This window comes from Pungitius pungitius, chromosome 4 (genome assembly GCF_949316345.1).
Source record: "Pungitius pungitius chromosome 4, fPunPun2.1, whole genome shotgun sequence".
Taxonomy (NCBI): domain Eukaryota; kingdom Metazoa; phylum Chordata; class Actinopteri; order Perciformes; family Gasterosteidae; genus Pungitius; species Pungitius pungitius.
Genome location: NC_084903.1, coordinates 12,831,735 through 12,848,535, shown reverse-complemented (window position 1 = coordinate 12,848,535; position 16,801 = coordinate 12,831,735). Strand labels below are relative to the sequence as shown.

The following is a 16,801-nucleotide window of genomic DNA, read 5'->3' as shown; positions in this document are numbered from 1 at the left end:
TGAATGCCAGGTGGAACGAGCAGAGTTGTGTCTAAAACATTTTCAGGTGTGAATGTGGACACAACAGTCACATTTTTTCCCTGCAATTGTTGTTTTTGCAGAGCAAAGGCAGGCAAGAAAAAAGCAACGCAGGCCAGACAGGAACCACTAAGCATTTTTTTTTCCAGCTTGGTAAAAAGAATGAATTATTCAACAGTAGACATGCTTTCAGCTTGCCATTTGTGTGCTTTGATCTAGGAATCAGGAGTTTGCATGAATGCTTGTATTGTCATCTTATGCTTCCACGATGTACGAAGGAGTGACAATAGTGCCAATAGTGCAGGACCGCGCGTCATCTGGGAAAGTTTGCACTGCGTGTGCTGTCGACAGGCGGGCTCGTATTGTAAATCCCCAGATGTTATTTGCTGGTCCTGTGAGATCACATGGCTGGGTTCAGGCTGGCTGGCCTCACCTAAATGTTCAATGGGAAAACAGCTGCAGGGTCAACTTGTTACAAACTGCAGCTCGATATCATGGCCCGTCCCGCCCCCTTTTCGCTCGGCAGACCAATCAAATCTGTAGGTGTGACACGCCACCAGGAGCTGCATGTATCAAAGATTGCAATTTCTAAAATAACAAAGAAAAAATTCTGAATAGGATTTTCTTTATTTTCCTATGACATGAAAGTCTGCACATTCTCATTTCTCATATTATATGGACCAAACAATATAGAGGGTTTAATCCTTAGTAACACTTTCTAAAGTGTAACACTCATTATACTTTCATTACACAAACAACAAGCAGATATTGGCATATATCACTGTTTTCTTTCTAATCTAATTAGATCTAATCAAGTCTAATTATGCAACACGTCTCCTACATTCTGCTCTTTTCTTTCTTTGGAATGTATCCTTTCAGTATACTTTCTGTCACACACGGTCATCTGTGATTCGCTGCAATTCATCGATAATGCCTTTTCTTCTGATTACCAAAGACTCTGCTTATTAGAACATGTGCGGTACATTGTGGTCCCATTGTATCATAACAAAAATAAGGCCTTTAATTGACGATGTGAATGTAGAAAAATGTTTCATCGTAATGGGGGTTCGGTGCATTTTATAGAGGAGATGAGCAGATCCATGGCATTGATTGGCTACAGCTGGACACATAATTAGAGTGCCTCCTTACCTATAATTTGAGTAATAGTTTTTGTTGGCGGCATGTTATTACCATATGAAAGGGCTAAGCAGGGGTCAGTTGCATTGCTGCAGCAATTAGAGCGGAGCCAAGCAGAAGAATGTTTGGAGCAGTTGTTAATTGGAAATCTCTACAAAGCTATGCTTTAATTATTATTTAGTCAGAGCTTCAATGTTTCAGACCCAATGTATTCAGTTGCCATTATTTCCTGTAATAGTATGAACAGCTAGATCTGTTTCCTTTCAAAGCGCCTTGCTTTGAAGAGAATGAGACCGCATTAGATTAATTTGAAAGGCTGTGCTGTTTTTTTTTTTTTTTCATGCTTATGGCTCTTTGTGTTCTCACTGGGAAACTGGATCTGGTTTGTTTAGGAGATACACATACCTTCCAATATGCATGCACCTGCAGTTATGGTTGTAGTTTGCATTATATTATTTTGCTTCACTTTTTTGTTTGCTGCTCCCTTTAATTGAACATTTCTGCATTTTGGAATTGTGGTACATTTACCGCTTTCTTTGTTTAATTTTACCTTATTAATGACAGTTTTTATTTTATATTTCAATTTATGTTCTTCACTATTTTTCAATATCCCTGCTTTATGTTTGGATTTTTTAATGGTTTGATGTGAAGCACTGCCTTGATGTTGAAATGTGCTATACAAATACAATTGCCTTGCCTTGGCTATAGATTATTTGTATACTTCCTAGGAAAGTTGTAGCTTTGTAGCTGTGACTCAATTTGTGACTAAAGCCAGGTTAAAATATCTATTATTTAAAATGTATATTTTACGACATCAGTCTGTCAAAATAATCCATTTAGAGATGGCAATTATCTGTTTTGCTTTTTTAAAAACACATTTTTACATTTTTCTCCTCACCAGGTCGAAATGAGTTGATAGCACGATACATCAAGCTTCGGACCGGGAAGACAAGGACTCGGAAACAGGTAAAACAACAGAAGAGGCGTCTCTCTGGCGCGAGTGTCAGACGGCTGTCAAATATGACTGCCGGCAGACTGTTGCTTTTTGTTCCTAGAAAGAGACAAACACAATGCTTTGCTCTCAATGAGGCTTCTGGGGCTGACGAGTCCCCGGCCCTGCTGTGTTGTATGATGCCCGTAGATTATGACATTTTCTAAAATTGTTACTTATTAGCACACAAATCGTAGCAGTTGTTCCAAAAGCTAATTTCTCCTTAAAATGCAGACTCTCATTAAATTCAATATAGCAGCGGCAATAACACCATAAACACACGAGCGCATTACAAGAGAGCCACAGTAGTTCAACGTTCCAAGTATTCTGCTTCATCAGTAAACCATGGAGGTCGTGCTCTTGGTCGCAGTAGAAGCCTTTATGAATAGGAAGGTGGAAGCCTTAACAGGTACAACCTGATCAGAGTATTGACTGAGAGTGCAACTCACTGGGTGCTTTGCAAATATCAAGTTTTACCACAGCGTTCAGCTCAGATTCCTAAATTAATCTGCAATTAATGTATTAGTTTTCGTTGTAATATTTTATGTTTAATTAATGTAAATTATGTATAATTCATGGCTCTTAAACTTTCCTATATACAGTATATGTGTTTTTCTTAGGAAGCATAGTACAATAAATGCAAGTGGGCAATTGATTTGTGTATTCATATTAACTGGTAATGAGCAGCTGTGATGGTGCTTCAGTAACAGTATGAAACCCACTTACTGGTCTGCCCTCTAAACAGCAAATCCCCAGTATGACCACTGACACCAGAAACTAGTGAAAAATGTAGCTATTTACTTTTGGATGGAACATTTTCAATCATATTACCATTGCAAATGATTGTACCCAGGAATAACTTGGGAAAGGCCCCAAAAACAGCACTTCAAAAAATAAACAACTCTGTAAACTCCTTTTATTGAGTTATTTTACTTTATTTACGCATTATACTAATGCATTTACCTAAAACAGACATACTGGTTTCGTTGCAGATTCAGAATGGACAAAAAATATTCATAGAAATTCAAATATGCAGTATTATTGATTAGACTGTACAGTATCAATTGAAAGCCCCACATTGAACCAACATAATAATAGTAAAATAGTCATTTAAATAGACTGTGCTGAAAAGGCATCTTTCTTTCCTTACAGTAAGTATTTGAATGCATGTCTTACCAGCTCCTCTTGCAGCTAATAGTTTTACTTAGGAGAGAACGTTTTGAGTGTTGTTAAGGATTGCTGATAATGTATCACTTTATTAAGTGTTGATAGTTTTCATGCAAGAACTATCCATCTATTTGATTACCAATAGGTGGCCAGTTAATTCAAATAACTTTGAAATTTGGAAAATGAATCCAAATCCTTTTCGGAGATGGACGAGTCACTACGGAGCGCCTTAAAACCGGCCTGGTCATTGCTTTATATTTAGTGAACCCATGATGTGATCTGCAGCTTTGTTTGTATTGTAAGTAACTATGGCAAAATATAGCAAATTTGAGTTGAAATGTTTGTGTCTAGGGTTGCCGCTTGTGCTCGTTGACTCCATGGAATAGCAGTTGGGCTTTAACGCTCCCCCGCTGCAGATACACAGAGCGGTGTTTGCTTGTTTATTAAGTTTATTAATATTGAGGAGGTCAAGTGTCCAAATTGCACTATATATTACAAAGCACTCCCCTGGGTCCTCCAGGAATACCCATGCCAAGTGTGAAGTAGATCAGATGAGCGATTCTCGAGATATGCAAACCGAACACAGGCCGACGGACAGATCTTAATAGCACAAAATGGTTTTATTTGAAATAACATCAACAAATAATTACCTGCAGAGGAAGCACTTTTTAAATCACTTACTTTACTCCGACTGGAAAACTCCCTTTTGACATGATTTGTGTGGGCGGCGTCAGAGGAGACGCCCATCAAAGCTGTCATCCAAACACTTCTACTTCTCTCTCTGTCACTTCTCTCTCTCTCTCTCTCTCTCTCTCTCTCTGTCACTCGCACTGCTCAATGTTTCATGTAAGAACATTAAATGATTTAGCAGGGTAAACTTGGCCGGTGAAATGCCTCGCCGAGCTCCCGTAAGAATACAAGACCAGCCAATTCTCATTCAACACACAGCAGATCGCATCTGGGTGCTCTTAATGGGTTCTAAAGGGGCCTGCATCCTCCTTAATCAGTTCACTTAAGTGACGACAACACACAGCATAACGCTTTATTGGCTGTTAGCTTGGTGTGTGGTTTGGAGACGCTTCTGTTCTCCATGAAGTGTCTGTTTAACAAAGAAATGTATAATCCATTTTATACTTTTTTGTTTTTTCTTGTGTTTTTATTCTACGTTTTCTCTTTTGTTTTGTTTTTTAATGGAGGTGTCTAGTCACATACAGGTCTTAGCAAGAAAGAAAGTTCGAGAAATCCAAGCTGTCATTAAGGTACGTCTGGCTTTGCCCAGTTGCAGGGGGCTTTTCATTGCCATGGTTACAGGCTCTTCCTTTGTTTTCCTCCCCTCCCCTACCCCGCAGGTGTCTAGTCACATTCAGGTTCTTGCCAGAAGGAAATCTCGTGAGTTTCATTCCAAGCTAAAGGTATGCGCTTTTCTGCTTTTGGGCTTGTTGGTTGCTGTGAGACTTAACTTCCTGTTTCCCGTGGTGACGGAGTGAATGCCTGGTCCTCTGCTTCCTGCTAACCCAGATGATCCGCTGACTGTAGTCTGCTCACATTCTCTAACCCCCTCTAAACTTCTCGGTCCAATTTGACTTCTTTACCGGCTTGTTCTCATCTACGTTTATTCACTTTTCTTTACTGTCCTTTGCTCAAGTCTTGGATGTTTACGAGCGTTTTCATGACAATACTTGGAATAGTTTGTGAGTCATGTCCCTCAAAACCACAGACATCCACCTGATGGGGGCACTAAACGAAAAGTCTCCTTTTTATGGTTCATCCTCTGGAGATCATGAATATGTGTACCACATTTTATATCATTAATTAAAAATTATCTGCATGGACCAAATTGACGGACCAAAATAAATGATAAATCCTACACATTATTATGTATAAGTAATGTAAAGTAATCCGTCTGGTTTATTTACTGGACACACTTAAAATGGTATCCTCTGTGTATTTGTAATAATTTAGTAAAATGTCAGGGAGCATGCTGGTATTGGCTGGTGATGTGTGGCCGAGAGCTGAAGGTCTAAGCAAATCGGTTTTGATGGCTGACTCTTGCTGAAATGCTCTCTGCTTTCTTGTTCCTCCCTCTCCGTCCTCACAGTGCCGCTGTCAGCTGCTTTCCCACCTCCCAGTCCAGATGCCCTCATTTCAGAGCATTTTAGTCAATCGCAATTAACAATAATTGACTTAGTCAAAATCCCTGGAGAACGCTTTTAACAATGGCCAATTCAAATGGGGGGAAAAAGCATTGTGAAAGAAGCCATCCGGAATAATATTGACCTGTATTTTAAGTTTTTTTAAATGAATAATACTATATCAAATGTTTCCACCCATGTGCAATGTTCTTCATTCCTTGGAGAGCCGACTTCATGTGTTGACTTCTAAAGCATTTTTTGTGAAATTACAGACATTGCATCATTGTTCTGTTGTTTTGAGTAACGACTACTGATAAAACTGTGGAAATTGTAGAGAAAAACCCTTATTAGGTGTTTGCTCCACATTTGTGTTATGCTGTGTCAAGAAGGCTTCACAAATGTAACTGTTGTACATTTACTGATGTTGGTAGGTTTGTCATGCAGATAACCATTATATTGATAAATGTTGAATAACAACAATTAATATACCACAAACTTTTGTTTTTTTGCACATAGGTTACAAGCATGGTAAGTACTCATTTTCTGCTTGTAATGTTGTCTTTTAATTTTATTTAGGGCTGCCTTTTCCTTCAGCTGCCAGTTTTGCATTTGTTCTCCTGTCATAGCGACACAGTTGATGTTTTTCTAGTTTAGTGTTTATTCTTCATTGTGTCATCATGCTATTATCATGCTGTAGCTTGACTCTGCACCACCGGCATGTGTTGGCAGCATGCTTACCTTCTGCATGGGTTTGCTAGAACATATTGGGTGTCCAGGTGTGCACTCTCCTGCAGTACCTGAACTTAGCAAATTCAATATGACTTCAAACAACTTTGCGAATGCCTCATTAACAAAGGACGATGTCTTAAACAACAACAGTGAATGTGCACATGGCCATTTACAATTGGATATCTCCTGATGATTTAAAGACTACTTGTTTAAAAAAAGAAGGAACTAACTAGAGAAGTGAAGGTTTCTTAAGTGAGTCTTTTTATCCTTCAGTTTTTACTTTAGACATTCTCGACAATGTGTGGATGTGTTTTGACTTGCAGACAAACGCAATCTTGCTAGAAATGCTGCTGAATGAGGTTTTGAAAGTATTTTATTGGTAGAATGGTCAAAAATCAAACTTTTGTGTATGCATACCGCAGCTTTCGCACTGTATATTGGAATTTAATCGTCCTTGTTCCGCACATTCCTGTAAAAACACTTAAATCGTGATGCACATGCATCCTCTTTTAACCTGCTTGCAGTGTACTGTTGTGAGATTGGTGATGCTTTTAGTGTGTTGTTTGGAGTCTGTTTGTTGCTACCTCTACAACATGCCCGACCTTCCCCTTGTGTGCGAGAGCTAAGCCTTTTGTGACTGCTGTTAAAGGACCAAGCCGTGAAGGACAAAGCCCTCCAGAGCATGGCCTCCATGTCCTCGGCTCAGATTGTTTCTGCCACGGCTATTCACAACAAGCTGGGCCTGCCAGGCATCCCGCGCCCAGCCTTTCCTGGAGCAGGGGTAAGAGCCTTGTCGTCACCCCGCTATTGATCCATCCTGTCCAGTTTCACCCACGGCAGCCATGGGGCCAACCACGCTGACACCCGCGCCAAATCACATTACACACCACAGCTTTGCATAACTGCTACTATCTGATAAGCACATTATCAAGTGGAGTGTTAGTCAAGATAACTACATCCACTGAACATGGAGCTGTGATTGTCTTTTATCACAATTGTACCTTCTCGGTTGTTTTCTATTAAAATATGTAATTCTCCAGTTATGGCAGGGCATGATATCGGCCGGACAGCCAGGATCCTCACAAGAGTAAGTATGAAACTTAAATAAAAATAGGTTTCTGAATTTACAAAAACTCTTAAGGTTCTATAGTTGGTTTCATATACCTGTCATTCTCTATTCCAGCATTAAGCCTTTCACTCAGCAAGCCTATCCCATCCAGCCAGTCACAACAGCCATTTCAAGTAAGAATTTACCTGATTAGAAAACAACATATCCAATAACATGCACAATTTTCTCTGTAAAAAACATATCGTTGAATTTATTTATTTCGTTTTCTTAGGAACATTGGCAGATTATCTCGCTGTAAAACAAATGTGTTGATAGAAGGAGATTTAAATGCTTAAAGATGGGAACAAAAATAAAACACAGAATTAGCAGCATCTGTAGCAGCAGGAGGGAATATTAGGTTTTTTTCAAATTATTATTTATTTATTTTTAAATTAAAACATTTAACGAACTGTCGTTTTTATCAGTAAAGGCAGCATTAGTGTCATTTCTTGGTTTCAGTTTAACAATACTACAATAACGCCCCTTCCCACCATTGATCAACACTGATGGACCCCCCCATGACCACAGCTTAGCTGTTTACGAGCAGCTGAAAGACGACCCCAGTTCCGAGCTGGTTGTATAACGAGCTTTGTCCGCTCTGCATTTTGAAGTCCTGCGCTTGGAAGCGTGGATACGATGTGGTCACTGCGTTTGATGCCCAGAAATGTCTAAAACACATTCAAATATTAAACTACAGGCAAATACAGACACCACCCCGCACCTTTCTTAAGTAAACTGATTGTTGAGAGGGATGACTTTAACTAGTGTTTTAACAGCTTGTATAGGTGTTAGTTGTGGTGTTTTTTGATGTAAGACTCATTGTAATCCTGTGTAAAAGTTGAAAAATTATCATTTGAAGAGTGGGGATTTATTTCAGTTGTGTTAATTTCTTGTAACCATGAATACATATTTCTTCCTATTAGACAGAGATCTTGGACTAGACTTTGGAAAGAAAAAAATATAGACGAACCTGGTTTCAAGATGTATTTCTCTTTTGCTTGTACAATTTGTACACATGGTTTGTGTTATAAATGTAAGTAAAGAAGGTCAGAACTAGAAGAAGAACAACAGGACAAACCCGTCACTGAAGCTGATCAGACAAATTTAAATTAACAAAATGTATCTGTGCTATAATACAACTAGCAGAGGACAAATGTTGTGTTATTGTTGCGTTACCGTAGATTACGAGCCCACAGCAGCTCCAACGGCACCAGCATGGCAGGGCCGCTCCATCGGAACATCTAAACTCCGACTGGTGGAGTTCTCCGCCTTCCTGGAGCAACAGAGAGACCCAGATACAGTGAGTGGAGCATTGAACTAAAGCATGAAGTATCACTATCTCTTGGTGTTCATTCCCACCTCTTATCATCCAGGCCTTTCCTCTATGAATTCACTGGGACCTTTTCCCAGGCACAGAGTCAACTGAGAGGAGGCCAAAACAAGCTGAGGGCCTGTAGGGACTCGGCACAAAAACCTGCAGAAATAATGAGGGGCTGTATATTAATCAGTACCTTAAAAGGCCAAAACTGTATTTACGTGACAGCCTTCAGTTCAGCCAGACCATCCAGAGTCTCACACAGTGACAAATTCAAGTCTCACATTTCTTGTTTGCTTTAGGAATATTTTTAATGTTTGTCCACTTTTTTTGTGAGCACTTTTTTGTCATTACAATGGCATGACAACAGCCATTATTCTTACATTCAGCCCGATGGTTGAAATTGTTGCATTTGCCCTAAAGGCTACACACTTGACAGGCTGCTCTGTGAGCTTTTAAACTCAAGTGCAGTACCACAGCGTTTAATGTGGTCACCACAAGGTCACCGAACCTCCTGAAAATCAAATGTTGTTCTCTCATTTGCTTCTCTTTCTGCCTTTTTGCTATGCGTCATGTTTTCGAACAGACCACAACATTTATCCACTTCGTTAAACCAATCCAAATATTCTCATTTGAAAAGTTGATGGAATAGAGGAAACCTATTTTTTTCAAAGATAAAGCACTCTAATTGCATTCCGTATTGTCAATTTGGGTTCATTGTAGTTTCCTTCTGCAAAAATGTTGCTTTTCTTGCAAGTGGAGACTGAGTAATTCTCTGAGTGAGTGAATTATTTAGCTGTATGGCTTTGCCTAATTTACCACATAGAGATGGATCCATCTCGGACACAAATGTTGAGATTTTTGCTATAATTGCTTTCTTGCTTATGAAAAAAAAAGTCACAAACTCTTAGGTTAATAGAAATTGCGTGAAGCAATCTGGTCATTCCTACCTTGGAATCAGAGGAGCACAATCAATTTTTACATCATAAAACCATGTAGACGGCAAAATAAAAAGCAGTGTTGCCCAGGGTTATCACCATTAGGTGGTATTGTTACCCAATATGATTCCTACTAACTCTTGTTTATTATAGTGGTTTATTATACTGATTTTGTGTCATTAACCCTCTCTGTATAGATGACTTGATATTGATACTTAGGTCATTTTTAATGATTTGTGAATTAGAGCGCCATATTTTAATGTTTGTAACCTTATCTATTCTTTCAGTACAACAAACACCTATTTGTACATATCGGACAGACAAATCACTCCTACAGTGACGCCCTGCTGGAGTCTGTGGATATTCGGCAGATTTATGACAAATTCCCAGAGAAGAAAGGCGGACTGAAGGAGCTGTATGGAAAAGGTTCTCAGAATTCCTTCTTCCTTATAAAATTCTGGGTGAGTGTTACAGCCGCAGGATTCATCAATATTGTATAAAATGTCTGTGTTTTTTATACGCACATCAGTATGAATATCATTGTGAAATGTTTGATGGCAGAATCGGGAACATTCGGCACAGGTTGGTCTGTAGTGATTGGCTGTAATCAGTCTAAACCGAGCAGATTGCTCCCTTAATGTTTGCAGAATGCACTCGGCTATATTTGGACTTGCATAGCAGAAGAGCTTTTGATCAAAGCAGTCACTAATTCAATGTAATATCTCCAAACAATAGAGTGACCTGGTTGCACTCCTAATGGCTGTTTAAACATTGCATGTATTTCCTCCCTGATGCAAAATGCTAACTAGCGGCAGCCAACAAAGTAGGTCCGTATGCACTTGGGCCAAGTCCCCTCAAATTCCTTTTGAAGTGACCGACCAATCTAAATTTCAAATGAAAGACCGAATCTGCACAATAATGAATGTATAACTACTTTGCTTAATGAAGGAGGAGAATGTTGTAGGAGGACGTCTCCTCTTTTTGAATCCATAATGAACAGGATGTTGAGGGCATAGAAAGGCTGCACTCCGGGAGTAGACCAGTTCGACCTTTATAATCAGTCTTTTAACGTAAATTCATTTAATCCTCTTTAGAATCTCGTTTCCAATATGGACTCATTTACATACTTCTTCAGATGTGGCCTAGATCCTCTCATTTGATATATGATATACATGTTTAATCTCAACCGCTCCTTATTAGACAGTGACAAAGAACATTTTTGGATGCCACATTTAAACCAAATGCTGATGTCCTTTAGAATGCAGATGTTATGCACTTTATATATAGTATATGTTTACTTTGTCTTTGTAGTTTGCAGTCAAAAAACGAGGAGTTAGTAGAGACCCAAGCAAAGAATGTTTCATAAGTTTGCTCCGTAAATGATTGATGTGTAAATAACTTCAAAGATGTATGTCAATAACTACTTGTTACCAATTGGCAAAATATAATACAAATATTATATCGCAGGTTCAACAGAGGAATCATTTCCCGTTTTCTAAAACTGAAGATGCGTCGTTATTCTCCATTAACCACCGTTCATCAGCAGCTCTTCCATTTCCTTTTCTGCTTTATATTGCTGGAAAATGTTGGGACATTTAAAAAGCCGGGTTTAGAGGGCTGTTGATTTCCTTACTTTTACCCACATGTGACCACTACATGACCCCAACATGCCCACATTTACTATAGAATAAGGTATCGACTAGATTAATACATCAGCGTTTGATATTTTGGTATCAGTCTACATGTCGGCCTTTAACAAGAAGTTGCAGAATAAAATGACAAAGTGGATTTTTGGAGATTTAGTAAGAGTTTAGCTTAGTCTCCATTACTAAGTTTGTCCACCAGAGAGCGCTAAGTTTATTTTATGTTCAAATGTCCCGCTGATGGATTTTGGTCATTGATCATTAATAAAATCAGTCAAAGGCAATCCATATTTAGATTGTTTATTTATAATTAATGATTTTCTAAATATTGACCTTTTGGAAGTATAATTTCGGTATGTCACAGATAATCCCCCTGCGTGGCTGTTACAAATGTGATCATTGATATATATTTGTTTTAAATGGGTGTAACCTTCCAAAGAATAAACACACATACTCACTTGATGTCGTATGAAAGACCTCGCAAATGTTGCTGTACCAAAACATATTTATAGCTATTTAGTTCTGTTCACCTTGTCACCATTGCCCTTACTAGTATTTTACCATTTTAATACACTTCCTCTTTGTACCGTGGCTGTGTGCTTTGTTTATTCCTGTAAATTCCAAACCTAAATTTAGATTTTAATTGCCACCGATTTCTCATTTTATCGATTCTATTTCTTCCAGGCGGACTTGAACTGCAGCATTCAAGATGACACTGGCTCTTTCTACGGTGTCACAAGTCAGTACGAAAGCTCTGAGAACATGACCATTACCTGCTCAACAAAGGTCTGCTCCTTTGGCAAGCAGGTGGTTGAGAAAGTTGAGGTATGAACTCAAATCTTTTCATCATGGTAATCAAAACAATGAATCCAGGACGTGATTAACTAGCCTGCTACACGAGCCCAATCCTTCTTTAGGTCAGGCACTATTTTGATTGATACATTTTGTTCCCTTTTTCCTCAGACTGAATATGCGCGGTTTGAGAACGGACGCTTTGTCTACCGGATAAGTCGGTCTCCCATGTGCGAATACATGATCAACTTCATCCACAAGCTAAAACATCTGCCAGAAAAATATATGATGAACAGCGTGCTGGAGAACTTCACAATCTTATTGGTAATCACCAACACTGACCAGAGTGGGCAAGATCCCTCTCCGCCACTCCCATTCTACTTCCTGCCTTTGCTGCCAGGGTGGGCCGTGGGGGGAGGAGAAGGCCGTGAGAGGAGCTCTACTCGTTGTTCTTGCGTTGCCCTCATTCCACAGGGGATGAAACTCGGTGCGAGGAGCCTCATTATCTGCAGGGGGACACTGAGGATTATAGGGGCAAAGAACATCTGTTATTAGCCATCACATGGGGTCATTCAGCACTCCAGAGAGGGCAAAAAAACAGAAAAACAAATTAAAAGACGGGCATAGTCAGGAGGGCAAACGGGGCCAAAAACCTCTGAAGCTTAAAAATGCTCAGGAGGAACTGATACTTCAGCATCTCCGTGAAGTAACAGTGTGAGACACTACACTGTGTTTCAGACAGAGGAGGGACATTCACATGAGAACAATCCTGTGTTTGTTTAAACATTAAACGATGTTAGCACATTCTTGTAGAAACCTGAAATAGCAGTATGGACCTTGTTTTACCTTTTCTTCCCTCATATACTGAATTATTCTACATTTATATTAAAATAATTTATTCATTGTGATGTAAAGTTGGGTTTTATTTATTTTTACATTTTTAAATAAAAATTAAATAAGGCACAAATTTCCTCAAATCCCATGGTTTCGGGAAGCAAGTAATAATAACCTAAGAAAACATTTTTACACACCGATTCCCTGATTGCGTTTTTCTGTTTTATAACCACGGCAAACCCTTTGAACACTTGTACTTCAACACCGGAAAGTGACTGTGTGCTCTCTTGCAGGTGGTGACAAATAGGGACACGCAGGAGACACTGCTGTGCATGGCGTGTGTGTTTGAGGTGTCAAACAGTGAGCACGGCGCCCAGCATCACATCTACAGACTGGTAAAGGAATGAGAGGCTCTGAGCTTCCCCTTAATCCCTCCTCTTTACATGGACTTACCAACCTCAAGACAAGTGGCAGTGCCTCTACCTGAAAGTCACACCGACAATGCTTTTTGGTCATGGTATTGGGTGAAGTCAGTTGTTATGAATTCGTTTTAATATAAAGTGTTTGTTATTTGACTACAGCTGTGAATTACGGTACAGTTGTTTTATGTTTGAATACGAGAATTCTCGTTTATAAATATGTTGAGTTGGTCTGTTTTGGGTATAAAGGTGGCTGTTTTTAAAGAATTTACTATATTAATTTGGTAAATGGAAATATGTGTCTTCTTCTGCTTTGTTATGTAGATTAAGGAAAAAAAAAGGATGCTGACCTTTTCTTTCAGCAGCCTGATGTGGTCTGTGTAATATGTTTGAGTGTGTTTCGTGTGTCTGTAGTTCATAATGTGTGAGCGTACATACTGTAGATATTCAGTCATGCACCAACAGCCAATAGATTTTCCAAAGAAACTAAACTAAGAAAACACTACATGGATAGTTAGAAGCGAGTGGTTATGAACATTGCATATTTACTGCCTTTTCTTAAAAAAAGACAACTCTGCTTTCATTAGTTTATTTATCCCCGTTGAAGCACTCCAAGTCTTAGACACTAACAACAGAACTGTTGCACTGTGAAAGTACTAACAACATTTTGCCTGCATGTAGGAGGTCTTGTCCTGTGCTAAACATCTCTGCGCTACAACTCGTTTCTTTGTGACAACTGATGGGGGAACTTTAGACAGGTGAAAGTACTCGAAACGGACTCATCTTGTCCAAAAGCACTTTGTTCCCCCGCTTGGACTGCCTTCGTAACGCTTAATTATTTCTGTTGCAGCTGTGGTTTTAGAACAATACGCGATCAGCACACTACAAATCACGTGTAGAAAGAAGGCCTTGTTCAGTACGCTGTGGCTTTGTCCTCTTAAAGGCTCAGCATATCGTCGCCCCCCCCCCCCCCCCCCCCCCCCCCCCGGGATGCTGCTGTAAAAAGACTCCAAACCAGGGTGGAGCTGCCTTCACGTTGTCACGCTACGCTGACATGTTTTTTGTGGCCTACGTCGATTCCGAGCCTTAAACATGTTAAAGCTGTGAGAACTCCCAAAAGATGCCCCTTTAAACTGTGATCACTACGCAGGAAGACTCTTTTGTTTGCATTGTGTAAGAATTGTACAATCCCGTCTGCCAAAGTGTAGATGTACAGTGCCTTAGTATACACTCTAACATTTACCGTGACTTTGTTTTAAGTCCAAAAAAATAAATCCCTGCTATGTTACTTGGTACATCTTCACATCTGAGAAGTAATGTTTCCTACAATCGGTACACTCCTAGAAGTAGTTTTTGTTGACGTTATTAAAAGGCAGTGCTCTTTTGTTGACGTGTGTTAATTTAATTCAGCTCAGAAATAGTTATAAAACAAGTTATATTTTACTCTAATGCTGTAAGTGTTCCTAAAATATCAGCCTTCTTTTCTACAAGTGTGCTATAAACACAGACTGACTGCCTTTCCTGTTGTAAAAGACCAAAAATACAGAGATACAGTTACTCTTTTGTCCTGTCCTGCATGGTAGCGAGGAAGTGCCTTTTGGTATAAAATGTCCAGCTTCAAAAAGATTGAACGGAAAGTACAAATTCAATGTTGCCAGACCAAAAATGACACAAGTTAAACCAATCACCACATTGCCTTTTTAAAGGATAATTACTACAGGAGGATGGAAGCTTGTCATAAGCAAAAAAAAAAAGATAAATGAAACATTCATTTTCATTGATTTCACAAATCAAACTTATCTCTTTCCTGGAGTTCAAAGACTGAAAGACCTGCTAAAAACGCACAGCCACTGACGGCGTGCAGGGTGCCTCCTGGCGTGGACACCGCAGCTGTTGGCGCCGCGCACACTCGCAGGTCCGAGTGTGTTTTGGGAGACGTTCAGTTTCCCTCTCTCCTGCATTCACGCACTCGCACGGTGTGAAAACATCGCCACGTTACCTTTGATGATGCAGCAGACACAGCTGTGATGTCCTCGACGGGCCGACGCAAGATTTGATCGTTTATCTTTCAGATCCAAAAGGGAATTTGTATTTAATTATACACTACAAATTGTATAACTTTTCATGTGGTTGAAATTCTTTCAAAAACCAGAAAGTGAATTTTTTGTGGACATGGCCGTGCAGGTTAATGCTTTTCACCAGAATGGCCATAGAGAAACTTACAATTATGAGGTATTTTAATAAGAAAAGCTCAAAAAAAAATTGCAGGCAATGTCTCTGTTTGATCACATGTCGGATAAAGTTCAATCATTCAGTATTTTGCCACATTTTGCCACTGTGGTATTTTCTTTTCTTTCGTTTACCCTGTGTATTTGTTCACATTTATTGATTACTTAGATGTTTTCCTGTTGTATTTGTAAAAAGTTGTTCTTGGTTTTGTGATGACATCGTCTGCATATTGCAAGCCCGATAAGATGGTATAATGATGTGGCTGCTGCACTGCTGGTACATTTTGACATGTTTAAACACTCAAATGACTTGGTTGACATGAATGTCTGGAGGACTGATTTTAAAATGAAATGGACACATTAAAAAAAGAAACGTGAGGAATCACAAATATGAACATATCAGCAGCTTAGCTCTTGTTATTTGTAATTCCGTCAAAAGAGTAGGTACTGGTACCTTGTTTTATGACCATTTTCACATGGTGGCTTTAAAGTGATTTTTCAAACAGCTCACATATAGTTGTCATACACACATTTGGGTTTTGTGTGCAGACTTTTTTTTTGTAAAAAGGTGCTTTGTACAAAATGATATATCTTCGCTTTTCTTGGTACAGGTGTGTGATATCTTTTCGTATCCATGACAGTACAGTTTTGGAGCAAAGAAGAGAAAAGCAGCTCTGCTATGTTTCTGTGTTCTGCAGTCGGTCTTGTCTTTGCTCCGTGACATTATGATAATTGTAGTTCTTTTGTAGCTTTCTAGATACTTTGTATGTATACAATATTGAAGTTAAATAAATCTGAAAATTAATACCCTGCTTTTGTTGTCACTTCAGTTAAACATTTATGCTCTGAAGCAACCGGCATGTTTGAGTATTTGCTGGTAAAGCAGTCCAACATGAATCTGTGTGGACGAGGCCTCATTTAACTGCAGAAACGTCAAATCAACAGTAGATGGAGCCTGTCACTTGCTTTATGTTGATCTGCCTGTGTCCCCGTTTCACATGTAAACCCACTGTGTAATATTTTACTGTAAACCATCACAACAGCAACCATCACTACAGGGAGACATTATTTAATTCAAAGAAGATGGTTTCATTTAACTTTGAGTTCAACTTGTTAAGGAGCCGCTAGATCTTATCTAGCATGTAATTCAAATGCAGTCACATAAATCATAACATTTAAAACACTAAACCAAAGGATTTTTTTCTCCATGATATCTAATGACATACTTGACAGAGTTAAATAAAAAGGATGAGGATAAACTGAATCGTTTTTTAATTTCGCACCATTTGTTCATCCACAAATCACACTTGCACTAAAACCTCCTGAATGCAAGCAAAATAATTTATTATT

The 16,801-nt window shown here is 39.1% G+C and overlaps 1 protein-coding gene across 8 annotated transcripts in view; it reads left to right on the top strand.

Moving 5' to 3' along the window:
• tead1b (TEA domain family member 1b) overlaps positions 1-16,007 on the top strand; it is a 41,950-nt gene extending 25,943 nt beyond the window's left edge. The window contains exons 4-15 of one of the 8 annotated variants that reach the window (XM_037489237.2): positions 2,057-2,121; positions 4,510-4,572; positions 4,663-4,725; positions 5,962-5,973; positions 6,824-6,955; positions 7,215-7,261; positions 7,358-7,416; positions 8,464-8,582; positions 9,823-9,996; positions 11,863-12,003; positions 12,142-12,294; positions 13,098-16,007. In XM_037489237.2, the coding sequence (XP_037345134.2) occupies positions 2,057-2,121; positions 4,510-4,572; positions 4,663-4,725; positions 5,962-5,973; positions 6,824-6,955; positions 7,215-7,261; positions 7,358-7,416; positions 8,464-8,582; positions 9,823-9,996; positions 11,863-12,003; positions 12,142-12,294; positions 13,098-13,211 (1,142 nt within the window). In that variant the 3' untranslated portion in view covers positions 13,212-16,007. The other 7 variants (XM_037489247.2, XM_037489229.2, XM_062561760.1 and 4 more) reach the window with 7 other exon arrangements.
• Positions 16,008-16,801: the final 794 nt, after the last annotated feature.